The 14,934-nt window shown below is 36.5% G+C and overlaps 1 protein-coding gene across 1 annotated transcript in view; it reads right to left on the bottom strand.

Moving 5' to 3' along the window:
* Window positions 1-14,934, bottom strand: part of Il13ra1 (interleukin 13 receptor subunit alpha 1) — a 51,139-nt gene that overhangs the window by 23,055 nt on the left and 13,150 nt on the right. Inside the window, exons 3-6 of the mRNA XM_003467596.4 lie at window positions 12,579-12,717; window positions 10,998-11,118; window positions 5,180-5,367; window positions 2,827-2,978 (exon numbers count right to left, since the gene is read on the bottom strand). Coding sequence (XP_003467644.1) covers window positions 2,827-2,978; window positions 5,180-5,367; window positions 10,998-11,118; window positions 12,579-12,717 — 600 coding nt within the window. The remainder of the gene's footprint in view (window positions 1-2,826; window positions 2,979-5,179; window positions 5,368-10,997; window positions 11,119-12,578; window positions 12,718-14,934) is intronic.

Below are 14,934 nucleotides of genomic sequence, written 5' to 3'. Positions count from 1 at the left end.
CCCTTGTGATGGTACAGTTCGTGTTTTGTCTTATTTCCCTTTCTTAATTGTTAACACCAGGCAAAAATAAATCCTCAGATAGTATTACAAAAATTTTAAAAAATAGCCTAACTAATAGAGTTCGAAATCAGTAAAGACACAAAGAACTGATGAAACTCTAAAGCCAGGCATGGTGACTCATGCCTGTAACCCAAGCACATGGGAGGCTGAGGCAGCAGGATTGCTGAGAGTTTGAGTCCATTCTGGGCTTCACAGTGAGTTCAAGGCCAGCCTGAACTACATAGCAAAACCCTGTCTCAAACAAAGAACTGATGACATTCTAGAGGAAATAGCTGGCTAGAAAAAGAATATTCAAGTGCATCAACAGAATTAATTCCAAAGAGACCATATTTCTGATTTACTTAGATAATTTCTATAGTTTATGTATTCTCTTTAGTTTGTAAATTTATAAAAACAAAAATAACTTGATGACTTTATTAAGTGATGATCATGAGTATGGTGTTATACCAAGTATTACTGTTGAAACTTCAATACACAGAGACCAAACAATAAACCTTTGAAATCTCTGAAGTCATATTAACTTATTATTTGTTATGGATTGCTGAAAGTTACTTAAACTCTCTTAATTTTAGTTCCTTAGAATATGTAGTTTACAATAGTACTTCGTGGGGGTTATTATAGGCTACTATATAAGACGTTCATAGAGGAGTATCTTTGTGGCAGATTCTGAACAATAAATAAATGATGGCTATTAGTATTAAAAGGGAAAAGTATTGAAGTGGTCTATCACTAAGAATTACAAGCTTTATAGTTAAATTTGCTTAAATCATGATTCTCTTACTAGAAATGTGATCTTAGGCATAACTAAAGTTTTCTGATGAGTAAAATGGGGATCAAATAATAGGACGAAGATCTTTAGTAGTACTATAAGCTCTAAATGAGACAGTTCAGATACAGTATTTACTAACACACTCAGTACACAGTGAGCATTCAGTACATATTAGCTGCTATTACTTGCAAGAACAGCATAAAATAGACACCATCCAACTCCTTTCTATAGGAGTTTATATTTTTAGTGGAAAGAAAGTCATATGTGGTCAGGTTTTAAAAGGCAGGACATAACTGAGGAGTGAAGTAAGTTAATACAAGTAGCATGTGTCCCAGAATATTATGCACAGGGGATCACTAAAGGCTACACAAATCAAAATATTTCAGGTTTCTAATTATTTACTGTCTTATAAATGTAAGCATTACATCCTTCCCTATGTGGGAGCCTTTGCTTCTGCACGCTGTACTCTTTCATGGGAACACTGTGACTTCTGGTAGTAATCATAATTATACTTCAGCAGAGTCATCTGTCAATGTCCAGGCACTCCCTCAGGAGTGGTAGCCTGTCAACACTGACTTATTTTAGTTATCATTTTGAAAAATTTTGTGATAAGCTAAAACAACTGGACCAAGGAATTTGCCCACATGCAATTTGCTGGGCTTTTAAAAGCCAATATAGGACATCTTGTATCTAACCTCTAAAACTTAAAGAAACCATACAAGAGGCACAGGCAGGAAGCAAAAAAGTGAGTGGCACAGTCCCTGAAGTCTTGAGTCACCATCTTATGGAAATATGCATCCAAAGATGTATGATTTTAAATCTGGGCAAAAAAATTAATTTCATTAAATGAAGAGTAAAACACCCCTCCTTTGTTTTTGATTCAAACAAAAGAATAGAAGGCCTTAATTTGTGACCCTTTCTATAAACCTAAGGATGGAATGGTGCCCTGAGGTCATACCACATTCTATTCAAGGCCTCATAGGAATCTCTAATTAGAATATCTTGTATTATATTCTAAATAGTGGAAGTGTACATAATCCAAAAAATACTGACTATTGGACTTGGAACTGACTACCTTCCTTGACACAAACTCCAAGAAAATGAAATGCTGCAAGAATCTAGATGACCTGATCTCTGCATTCTGCTTAAGCCTTTTTTTCCTACTATATGCTGCTCACTCCAGTTTTGTTTTTGTTTTCTCACATGTCAAGCTCATTTTTGCCTCAGTCACTATACTTCAGATCTTCACAGGACCCTCTCAGTCTCTCTAATAATAACCCCATTTTATTGTTTTCACATTACTCATGCTATGGAAGTAGTCTGCTCCTTGAAACATATTTATTTTCTAACAAGTAAGCTTCATGAAAAAAAAAAACCAACTTGTTCATCAAGTGTCACATTTGCTGCTTTATTCCCAGCATGTAAAAAGAACCTGGCAAATGGTAGATACCTAATAAAATTTACTGAGCAAGGGGTAGAGGTGTACTTCAATGGTAGAGTATTTACCTGACATGCCCCAGGCCCCACGTGTGATCCCAATCACTGAAAAACAACTATATATATATTTTTTCTAATGGTCCCAAAATGTTGATTTACTAAGTATTTTAGCCAGTCAGAGTACATGCTCATAATCCCAGCTACTCAGAAGGTGGAGGCAGAAGAATTGCCAGGTTTGACACCTACCTAGGTAACTTTGTGATACTCTTTCTCAAAAATATCTAAAGCATTAAAGATGTGTGGCCCTGGGTTCAATTCCAGGGCCAAAGAAAAAAATGAAATAAAACTTATATTGAACAAATGAATTAGTAATGTGTTGAAACTTGCAGTTAATACTAACACAAACTCTCAATCTTTCCATGTTGCCCTATTCAGACAACAAGCTTCTTTATCATCATTATCTGGTAACAAATGTAAAAAGTATATTTCCTTCATACTTGATGTAAGAAATTCAAGTAAAAGAAAATATCTAAGGAAAAATAACAATCTAAAAAACGTACGGAGAAAAGACGATGTATCTCAGTTTGGCTCTTATTGACTTCTACTTCATAAGATAAGCATCTGCTTTCAAAATTTGGTGGATTCTTCCATTGCACATATAAGGTACCTTCTTTGAATAACAGATTTTTAATATGTGGAGGGTCAGGTTTCACTGAAAGATAGAAGAAATAAATTTAGCTTCCACAATTTGATTATACACATATAAAATGGATAATGAAGGTTTACAAAGTTAAATCACAATATTGGCTAGCCACAATTAGTGAAAGAAACTTATTTAAAACTTCCTAGTAGCCCGGCATGGTAGTAAATGCCTATAACCTCAGCATTCAGAAGTTTGAGGCAGCCTGAGTTACACAGCAAGTTTAAGGCCAACTCAGACTACATAACAAGACTTTGTCTCAAAACAACTTTTTAGAAGATTTTAAAAACTGTTTAGTAAAATGAATTCAAGAATGACATGAATTCTGACCTGCTATGTGGTTATGAAAATGGCCAGGGTATAATCAGGACTTTTAACTGCAACATAAAGAATAAAGAAAAGAAGTGCCTACATCCAGATGTGCCCCTATTTGATGGGTAACAAAGCATTATTTACAGGGGGCAGACCCAGCTGTGAGTCACTCATTCCAATCAGAGACCACAAAATGAACACATTAGCCTAGTCTTCATCATATGCTACAATCATGGATAAATCTTAAAAACATGACATTAACTAAAATAAGCCAGTCACAAAAGAGATAAATACTACATAACTCCACTTGTGTGCTGTAAATAAAGTAGTCAAGTTTACAGAAACAAAGCAGAAAGGTTCAAAAAATTAAAGGCAAAGGCTAGAGGCGGGAGAATTTGTGCTTAGTGGATATAGAGTTTCAGTTTGGCAGGATGAAAAGTTCTAGCTCTCCGTTGCACAACAATGTCAATATGATTAATACTAGTGAACTTTACAGTTAAACATGATTATGATGGTAAATTCAATATTATGTAACTGTAACCACAATTAAGAATAAATATTTTTTAAAAACCATTAGCCAGATCAATTTACCTTGGTTGGAGTCAGTTATACTTAATATCAACCAACAGAAAAAAAATGGATAATTGACAGAAAGCAACTTGAAGGTTCCATCTTCTGGCTGAGAATTGTCCTTTATGTCATCATTAATTCCAAGAGGAAGAGCATCAAAATACATAAGTCTAAAAAGTATATCTAGGATAATCTGCCCCAAAGAAAGTAGAAAGAGAAAGTTTTGCTTCACCATATCCTACTTTGAAAACTGTCCTCATCCTCCTCCCTTCGCCTACAAACTAGGCTGCCTTTGGTCCCTTGTTAGAATTTACTTTCACAACTATCTAAAGAGGTTATAAGTAATGTTTTACTTACAGACTTGAGATCTTTGGCCAAAGGATGGCTCTTTGCCTATAAATCATCTGTATACCACTAAGCCAGAATCTGACCCCCTTACTAGGATAATACAACAACGAAACCAATATGTTATTTTCTTTTTTTTGTACCAGGAATTGAACTCAGGACTTTGTGCCAGATTGGCACTTATGCCGCTGAGCTGTATCCCCGGCCTGGAAATTTCTTTAGAGATTTACAAAATGCTTTTATATACCTTATATCATCTGGACCTTATTAATTCTTTGAGGTCAAAAGGGACTATATATTCCACTTTATACAGAAACACTTGGAGAGGATTTATATGCCTTGTCCAAAGGGGAGCTAGGACCTCAACCAGACAGTCTATCCTAAAGTTGAAGCCTCTTTCTAACACGCCAACTCAGTTCATACACCCAAATATGGCTGTCTTCATTGTTCTGACCAATGGGTGCCTGTGCCATAAAGAATGTTAAATATTTTGAATATGGAATTGTAGGTGTAGCTCAGTGGTAGAGAATCTGTTTAGTGGTTTTGAAGCTATAGGATCACATATCCAGCATCAAAAAAAAATATTATCCCTTATTATATCATGTTCATTTTAAGCTTTTTCTAAAGGGATTTCAGGAACAATATGAAGCATCACATAAGCATCATCCTCTCATATATCATAAGTGAAAGGAGAATAGATCTTACAGTCATACAACCCAAATTCCAATACTGGTCCTACAACTAATTGTTCCAAGTCTGGGGAGGCTCCTAAGTACAAAGATAAAGCACTTGGCACATGTGCTCAAGAAGCAGAATTCCCAAGCTTGCTACTTTAAAAAGTGTCTATTGAAGAAAGATTAGATACATAGTCTCTTGTTTTAGGAAAATTTGAAGACCAAACATCATTTTCTTATCATTTATATTGATTGTTCAGAGGACATATGCCACTTTTATCCGCATTGTTACAGAGGACTTTTAAAACTTACCACGGGATGTTAAAGGCACTATATGGAAGGATGGCCTAATTTTTCCTGCATTATCCTTGACCATTATTTGGACACTGTGTTGTTCAAAACTGGAAGTCTTCACTTTACTCAGATCAAAGGAACAACCAATGTATTGACCATCTTTATAGATGTTTTCACATTGAAGAATTTTTCCCAGGCTGCTATGCCTACAAGATAAAATAACACAACCCTCTGTATTATTTTGAATGCGGTATTGAAGATACAGGAGCAGAATTTTTTAATGACTAGAAATGTACACTGAAAGCAATATTTGCAAAAAGGCAAGACAGCTTTTTAAAACTCCTATCTTAAAATATGGCTCACTCCATTGTTTAGGAAGAAAAGCTCGTCTTTGATGATGGATATCAATATTGTCAATAGCTATAAAAATTATAGGAGTCCTGACCTTCCACTTAGAAGAAATTTGAAGAAAATGTTCTAAAGCCAGGATGAGAAGTTTTATGCTTCTCAAAAATGCTGATGTTCTGAATCCATGGTTTTCTTTTTGTCTCACTGCCTGCTTCTTGGTTTTTTTTGGCTTGTTTCTCTCCTCCTTCCCTCTCCTCAGAGGATAGTACAATCTTCTGTATTTCTCACTCATCCAACTACTCCCAATTTTATCACTCCTGTTCCCACTATACAGTAATTTCTATTCTGGCGATTCCTTGTTTGAACCACTCACTTCAGTGCTAGTCCCAGCCTTCTACTGGTTCCATGCTAGTGTTCCACTTGTGCTTCACCGTCAGTGTCTAAAACATACCATACATCCTTTTCCCCACAAAACTGCCTTTTCTTCCAACCTTCCTATTTTTATTACTCAGAGTGCATTTTCTCTAGGCTCTTTAGATTTTGAAATCACTTTTTTTCCTTTCCCTATATTCTACCACCAAGTTTTCATGCAGAGCTTCTTGGATTCTGAATTACTGTGATATTCCCATTGCCCACACCCTGACTCATGATCTCATTGTTTTAGGCTTCACGCCTGCTCCAGAGTGACCTCTCTGATTTTCATTAATAACGCCCTTGGCCTTTGATTGCTGCCCCATGGGTCCAGAACACAACAGCTTTCTATGTGTCCTCTTCCACCATGTGCATTCAATGCTTTCTTTCACCAATGACTATTGGATCTAACACAGTGCAAATAGACAGAATGTGTTCACGATACGTTTTAATCTAGGTTGTCAGAGTACTCTTTTTTTTTTAGTGAGTGATAGAAGACATGGCCAGGTTTTACATCATCAGCCACAATGGGAGTTGTGCAAAGGTTCTTCAGAAAAGAAAGACAATTTCTAAGAAATGAAAAAGGAGTAGAGTTCCAAACTCTTGTATTATTACCTCAAAATCAACTGTAGTAATTTAAGGTACTGATTCCTCAAACCCTTCCACAGAGAATTCAACTTAGAAGGGTTTGCCTGGACCTAGGAATCAGTATTCCAAAGAAATCTTCCCCAAGAGATTCTGCTGCAAATCAGGTTTTTAAAAAAACTGGGAATGCTAAAGTGCTTGCCTAATGGTCTGAGGCCTTGTCTTCCCTCTTCAGTACCACAAAAATAAATGAATAAGTTAGTTAAATAAAACAGACAGGCAGACTTTTAAGAAGTTCAGATCTAAAGCACCTATCCCTGCAAAGCATTTGCAAAGGATGCTTCAGCATAGAAATGTTCCTGTCCTTCCAGAGAAAATGCCCTTGTCTTTAATAAAAATCTTCTTGTTCTTCAAGAGATAACACAAAAGTTTTTCTCCTAGTTATAGGTCCCTGGAATTTATGTGAGAAAACAGTTTTTTAAACATCAACTTACTATCATAGCTGGTTTTTGGATCACATAGTCCTGGCATGTTTCCTACTCAGTCAGAAACAGAAACTAAAGAAACCAATGAAATTTTTTATAACTAAATAAAAGTATATATAAAATTAGTTTATTTCAATAAGAGAAGGAACTCCTGTAATGGGCAATCTTTAGTAACTTTTTTGTTTTTGTACCATGAATATTTCATATTTACTCATGGACTCAGATGTGAAACTATTTTTTTTTCTTTTTTCAAGACAAGTTCTCACTGTCATTCAGGCTAGCTTCGAACTCACGACATAGCCCAGGTTGGTGCTGAACTCACAGCAATCATCTTGCTTCACTCTTCCAAGTATTAAGATTATAGGCTTGTGCCACCACACCCAGCCACATGTGGAATTTTTATAACAATTTTATTATAATTTAGAAATAACAGTAATAAGGGGAAAATAGCTTTCAACAGACAATTTCTTTGGATTCCTTGTGAAAAATCAGATAACAATCTAAGAAAAGCAGATGAGCCTGTTAAAATATACACACTGAATTTCTCTCGAGAACCATGCTGTAGAAAGGAAATGGACAAATTAAAGACTATTTTCCCAAGATGATTAATGTGCTAAGAAATTCCCTAAAATTCATTGCCCTGGATAGTTGGTAGCTATTCAAATCAGACTCTACAATGCCAAACTATCCCTGCAGATACAAGTCATTGCCCTGGGGAGTTAAAGAATTTAAAAAATGACTCCACATTTTCCAGTTGCTGTGAAAATGGTCTTTGGTTGTTTGTATGATAAGATTTACACCAGTATCTAAAGCATTATAGGTGCTTGCTAATGAGCACCATGTTCTCACTACCTTGCTTTGTGGTTTCAACTAGAAAGGATCTACTTAGGGAAAAGCAAAAAAAGAGATGAGTTATGAGCTCGATGCCAATTCTATGAGGTGGAGAAGAGACTGGCACTGTGTGCTGATGATATCTGCAAGGGAGTGGGGATGAATCATAAACATCAGAGCAACAGCTATCATTTACTGAATGCTCACTCTATATATGCTAGCAGTTAGTCACAGCTCCAAACACTTTTGGTACAGTAACAGCCCTCAGAACAGTCTTGCAAAGTAGGCACTAATTTCACTATCTCCATTCTATAGATTATACAACTGAAGATCACAGAGAAAGCGCCAAACCATATTTCTACTAAAGAAGACAGCCAGGATTTGAACCCAAAGCAGTGTGATGTGGTGAAGGCAGAAGATACAGAATATACCAAACCTGTCCAGCAGAGTTGTCTGAGATGTTGGAAATGTTTCCTTTCTATGCATACAAGAGCCACTGCAAAATGGATAGTGACAGTGAATAACAAAAGTTTTAATTTACTTTTAATGACTTTAAGTTACAATGTTAATAGCTGCATGTAGCTAGTAGCTCCTGTGTTGAACAGCATAAGTATGCATTTTAGAAAGAGCTCCTGCTGGTAACAAGCTCTGGCAATGTGTATGGAAAGAAGTAGGATCTTTGATACCTGTTGCCTTGGATTCCAGTGAAGTACTATTCTCTTCAGATTGCTTCCTGAGCCACTTCCAATTGTTACAGATAGCACCTTGCAAAAAGCCATTAATGGAGAGCTAAAAGCCAGACCAGCTTTTGCAAATTCCTACCTCAGCCCAGAGGAAGAGGAACACTTCAACGCATGGGAAAAACAATGCTTTTTCAAATTGGCCAGTGAATTTTTTTCTAATTCATTCATCCCAAGGAGGCACTCGGTGCAGTTTGTGTGGAGATTTGGTTTGTGCTAGTGTATCCCTAGACATTTTATTATTTTTGTCCTAGAATCTCAACGACTAGGCCACCACATACCTCCGTTGTAACCCTAATGTAATAGCTAGGTTACACTCCTGCATAGACTGCCATGTGATAAGATATATTTTAAGACTTCTTTCCTAGTCTTTCTTCCCCATATGTAGACACAGATTCTTTATATTCTCTTCTAGTTGGGGAATGATCCTGGAGTTAACAGTATAACCAAAAAATAGCATAATAACACAGGGATGCTACTTAGTCTTAAGACAACTGAAAAGTTTGTAATAACAGATTTTCTAGACTTCAATGAAACATCAACAGAGCAAGAGTATTCCTTCTAAGGCTTACTTTTTTGTGCAGCTTCTCTATAGCCAGATCTATTCAATCATGTTCTCTTTTGATTCCTGAACTATACTGCTCATGAGTTGTCTGTACTTCTTAAGTTCTCACCCCAAATCTGAATGTTCTCTAGCTTTGTATCTTACCAAACATCCACAAGTGATTTATGGAAAACCTAGCATGTGTCAAGCACCAGGGGAAACAAGACCCAGTTAATGCTCTCAAAGGACATTGCAGCCCAGGGCTAAGTAAACAGGAAATGACAATACAATGTACTGAACACTGTGACATACAAAAGTACAAGGTGTCGTGGGACACGATAAAAGGGCATAGATCTAGACTTGAGAGGTCTAGAAAGGCTTTCTGGTGAGGAAATAGGGTCTGGGCTGAGCTGATACCAATAAAAGGCTTTAGGTAAAAGGGCAAAGCACGGTTACAAGGGGATGTTCCATGCTAGACAGAATATGTCCACACCTCTGAGGAATAGTCTGCTTGGATTTCACACTGCTGCCTAAGTATTTGACAGTGACTTTGTGAAACTGAAAGGAGTTCAGAGGGGCAGGAGTGGAAGGAAGGAGATGAGATCAGGGCTGGAAAGACTGACAGGAGCCAGACTGTGAAGAGCCTTTTCTGTCTTGTTGAAGACTTTTGACTTTATCCCAAAGCCATCAGGGATGCCGGAAGGACTTTAAGAAAATGAGAAATGATAGTACCAAAAGTTGGCAAATGAAACTATAAAACCTAGAGTGAGAATTATTTATGTCAAGGGGGAAAAACCAAAACCTCCAAAAAGAACCGTACAATCTCAGTGCAGTCTGGCTCCACCTGAAGTATTTTTCAACTTTTCTAGAAGGACCCTTCCCCTGAGGAAGAGAAGGAATGCTAATTCTTAGGCCACTTCAGAGGCTTTCATTCAAAACTTTATGTTTTGATTTGAGGAGATACAACTGATGAACCTGATTTAAACATTATTTTAACACTATATATTTTATACATGTATTGAAATATCACATGATAACTCCTAAATATGAATACATAAATCTGTTTAAAAATAAATATAGTTTATGTTAAAAAGAAATATAATTTAAATGAAATGTGAGGTTTTTGCATTCTGTTCCATGATATAGCCATGAGTGTTCTCATATACCAAAATTACCTTTCATCAAGTCCTCATGCAAAATGGACACTCCAGGATCATTTTTCCTTCTTTTGACAATGCTAGAGCAAGAATCTAGGGCCTCACAAATGCTAGGCAAGTGCTTTACCACGGAGCCACACCTAGCCCAACACTCCAGGATGAAAGGTCATGTTTGTCTGTAGTCTCAGAAGTCCTAGACACAGCGCTCCACACCCTATTCTCTCAGAGCTGTTTTAGCAAACAATATTGCAGAGACAGCGCCAAGTGGAGGGCAGATTACTGAGGTTAGGTCATCCCTTCTCCAAGCTGCTTTCACACTGACTCAGTATCCCTATTTTTGAAGGGAAGGTTGCAGTAAGAGAGTGCATCTTGTGCACCAAAACATGGGGCAGGGGTTGGGGTGGGGTTCAGGTCCAGTGTTCTACAGAGCAATAGCACAATTGCAGTCTACAAGTAGTTACGTAAGATACTACCACCAAGAGAAATTAGGTGAAAGGTACATGGAGTGTCCTTATATATTTTTTGCAATAATATTTTATGGCTCTACAATTAAAAATAGAAAAATTTTTAAGTAGACACCTGAAACAGACACATTTTCTACTGAAGCACACTGCCTACCATCTTGCCCTTATGGAAGAGAATAAGCTGTTCTTTTTTTCAGCTCAGTTGGATCCAAGAGCTCCCCCAAATAATCACATTGAAATCTCAGTAATTCTACTATACACGCCTACTCACCAATAAAAGAGAGTATAATTAGTGTCGGGACTTGAATTCTTTCCAGGGAGCCAAGAACAGTTCATTAACCTCAGGTTGTGCCAGATGCACTGAAGCTCGGTCACAGCAGACTCAGGGTCACCTAGAATATCCAGGCAAGAGTTTAGGGCATGTCTTGACTTGGAATGCAAACTTGGCTCTCTGGCATGGGAGATGGGAGGGTGTTTCAGACTGATTTCCCAGAAAACTAATCTCTAATTATCCCATTTTACCCAGAAGTCACCCAGATGGCAAAAACCAAAATCAAATTTGTTTACAACCTTCTCTCTCATTTCCTGATTCAAGAAAAACATCTTTGCTATTTCTGAAGGATCCTAACTCTTGTACCTCTAACTGCAGAGAGGTTATAGTATTTCAATCAGGCAATGACTATAGAATCCTAAATAAAAGTAGAAATACAAATAATCACTGTTTTTTATTTATTTTGGTGCTGGGACAGAATTCGAGATCTACCACAGGCTAAGCATACGCTCAAACACTTAAATTACAACCTCAGCTCCAACTCTCGTATTTAGAAAAACTTTATGGAGGTACAATATACCTTCAGGTCTTTTGATCAATACTGTGCAAAAAAAGTAAACAGCATACCTTCTGAAGCAATTCTGGAGAAAAGGAAGCATAGGTTAGTCCTGAATAAATGCTTATTTTGTGACTTTTAGGAGCTCTAAAATCTTTGTGATCTGAAATCTCTATAAGCAGTTTTAGTTAAGGAATCATGTCTGTAATTTAAATGCCTCCATTTAAAATATAAACTTTTATCCCTCATGGCCCTTTAAGGAGTGCCATCATCAATTTTGTATCATAATCGAATTGTTTTTAAATGAGAATAGAGTAGGTAATGTGCTTAAACTATGATCCCACCCTCCTAGAAATTTTAAATTTTATAATTTTATAAATAGCATTTTATATGTTTTCAGTCAGTGCAGAACAGGTAAAGGCCACAGTGCTAAGGTTTAGAGCTGGAAGACGACCTGCTCAATCAAGGGACATGTATTAACAGATGATATGTGTATAGCTTTTATACTTTGCCAGACATCATCCTTAGTACCTCACATATATTGACTTAGACTAGCATGCTTTTTTTTTCTTTTTAACATCTTTTCCTAAATATGCCTTATATCCCCAATTAATTTCCACATATCACAAATAAGATAGCATTTTGGTTTTCTTAAATGTACTGGACCTGGAATCTGAAAACTTAGAACAAGTCTTTCAGCTCTTTTCTTCCTCATAAATGGGTGATGACAATAATACATGCTTTGGCCCACAAGATAAACGTGTAGAGAACAATGTAGCAGAGGTGTGTGTGTGTGTGTGTGTGCTATATTCATTTCTTAAGTTAAAAGTACTGTTATCTATTAGACATTGTTACTTGTGTCGTCTGTGAGGTCCTTGAAGACAGAGGCATACACCAGAGTTATCATCATGTGGCCAGCCCCTAATACACAGCAAAAGTTTGCAAATTCAAAGAATTCATGAATAATGAACATGGAGCATCTGGATTTATTCACTAAATACCTAGAGAGTGCTTTTGGATATTACCTTCCAGGGGTGAGATACACTTTTCCAGCAAAATGCTACGCTTCTCACTTTCATTGGTGCTACACTGGGACCCCACCTGAAGACAGATCTTCTCGTTTAGGGGGACTTCTTTTGAACGATGAGTTTCTGGAGCAATTTTCTGAAGTTAGAAAATTTAAAAAGGCATCAGTGTAGCAAACAGAAAAGTACACTTAAGTAAAATATTAGCATTCCTAAATGTGTAAAAAAGGCAAGCTCTCAAATGATTAGTGATTCCCTCAGGGTAGGCAGAGCTTGCTCTACTGCCATCCCTGAAGACATTCAGTAACGTCTGGAAATACTTTTAGTCATCACAACTCGGAAATGTCAGTAGTGCCATCACTGAGAAACCTTAGTGTACATTTAAGATAATTTCTCACATTTTAAGTGTACAAGCATTATGAAGTTTACATATAAATTAACTAAATTAATATATCAACTATCTAAAAGTAATTTTAAAGGGAACACAAAATAGAATTCCAAGCAGATAAAATATGACATCAAAATCAAGATAAAAAAGAGTACTTTAAGAATGCAGGTTACTTCTAGGAACTGATGGTCAAAGAGACACTTTTCATTTACTTTTTCTGTAATGTTTCTCTATTTTTTACTCACATACCTGCATAAATGTCAAAGACCGCTATGTACACTAAGTATATAATCTCATTCTGAAAAGATATGTGAAACTACAGAAAGTCAAGCTATTTACATCATGCAGACACAGATCACAAATCTGGTTATTATGATTTAGAATAATATGATTAAAGTTCTCTCTAGGAAATTAACATTTCCAATGGTGACTGAGTTGGAATAATTAAGAATGGAGTTGCTTTTAATCAGCACTCCAAGAAGAGTGCTTCCTGTTTTGCAAGAGACTCTGATTCAAATCTCAGATTCTATTTCTTTTTATAATGTGCTGATTTTTCCTTTCCATGAGAGGAAACATTTGATACAGTTAGCTCTGTCTACTACACCCCAACAGCTATTTGGTACTTCACATGCCTGCTGTTGACTGAGCATGAGGGTAACGGAGAGACAGCTCTGAATCTAGGATACAATCTGAGAAGTAAGTGACAAATGGACAACGAATAAACCATAGCAAAGACATGAAAATCATTTTTATAGAGACGGGATATTTCTTAAGTCCATGTGACATTACCATGGGAAGGAGGTTTGGGTTAGCCTAGAAAACCGTTCAAGCAAAATCCTGGCAGAAATAAAAGACAGGGTGAGTTAGCCACAGGAAGACTGAGTACCCTGCTCAACTACATTTATTTTACCCTCATTGGAGGCCTCCAGCTGGTCTTAGCCAAGAAAATTTTCACAACAAATTCCTGATTCCTCACCAAAGTACCTACTTATCATTTGGCTTCTCATATAGGCTTTGCTTACTGGAATGGAACGGACCAATTATGTTGATCAAATTCTTCTAGAATGCTTCACCATTTTAGTTTCACAATAAAGGAAGGGTTTAGCCCTGAGAGATGAATGTATGCGGAAGAAACGAGGTTTCTAAGCCCATGAAGTTACAGATCAGTTCTAGGGTACTGGTAACGGTGTCAGGAAGACTGCAAATGAAAATTTCATCAAATTTACAATTTTACTACATATAAGTCCTATATATCTTTGTATTAGCCACACTGATCTAAGAAACCTTGATAATTCTCATCTGGAAACTGTGTTTGTCCTTTGAGGACACTAGTGAGAAATATACCATCAAAAATCAAAATTAGGATTAGGGATGTATTCAGTGGTAGACTCACTGGAATGGCACATGTGAGGCCTTGGGTTCCATTGCCAGCTACACACACACATACACAATTAAATTTTTTTCAAAACACCACAAACTAGCTTATAATCCCAGCACTGGGAGGCTCATACTGGGCAATTAAGTGACTTAGCAAGACCCTGTCTCAAAATAAAAAATAAAAAAGGGGCTGGGGATGTAGCTCAGTACAAATGTCCACGATTCAACATCCATTAAAGAAAGAGAGGGAAGGAAGGAAAGAGGGAGAGTGGAGAAAGGGACAAAGAAAGAAAGAACCAACAACCATATAAATATCACGGGAAAATCTTTCTATTATATGCTGTGGGATTTTATTACCCAAATATTGTAATGAAAATTTTAAATTAAAAAACACTTAAGAACGTAAATCTGAACTTTATTTTTTACGTAAATGAATAATAAAATAACAGAAAGCAAACAAACACTAGGAGAAAAGATTTTTAAAATAGTAATTTTAAAACGTTTTTAAACTTAGAAGTAAATAATATTGAATTGGAATGAATAAAGTAGGAACTCTGATTATCAATGATCACCAAGCCTTTCTCTATCAGA

This window comes from Cavia porcellus, unplaced genomic scaffold (assembly GCF_034190915.1).
Source record: "Cavia porcellus strain 051 isolate PalLab524CR breed Dunkin Hartley unplaced genomic scaffold, mCavPor4.1 scaffold_3, whole genome shotgun sequence".
Classification (NCBI taxonomy): domain Eukaryota; kingdom Metazoa; phylum Chordata; class Mammalia; order Rodentia; family Caviidae; genus Cavia; species Cavia porcellus.
The sequence above is the reverse complement of the archived record's forward strand: the minus strand, read 5'-3'. Positions and strand labels throughout refer to the sequence as shown.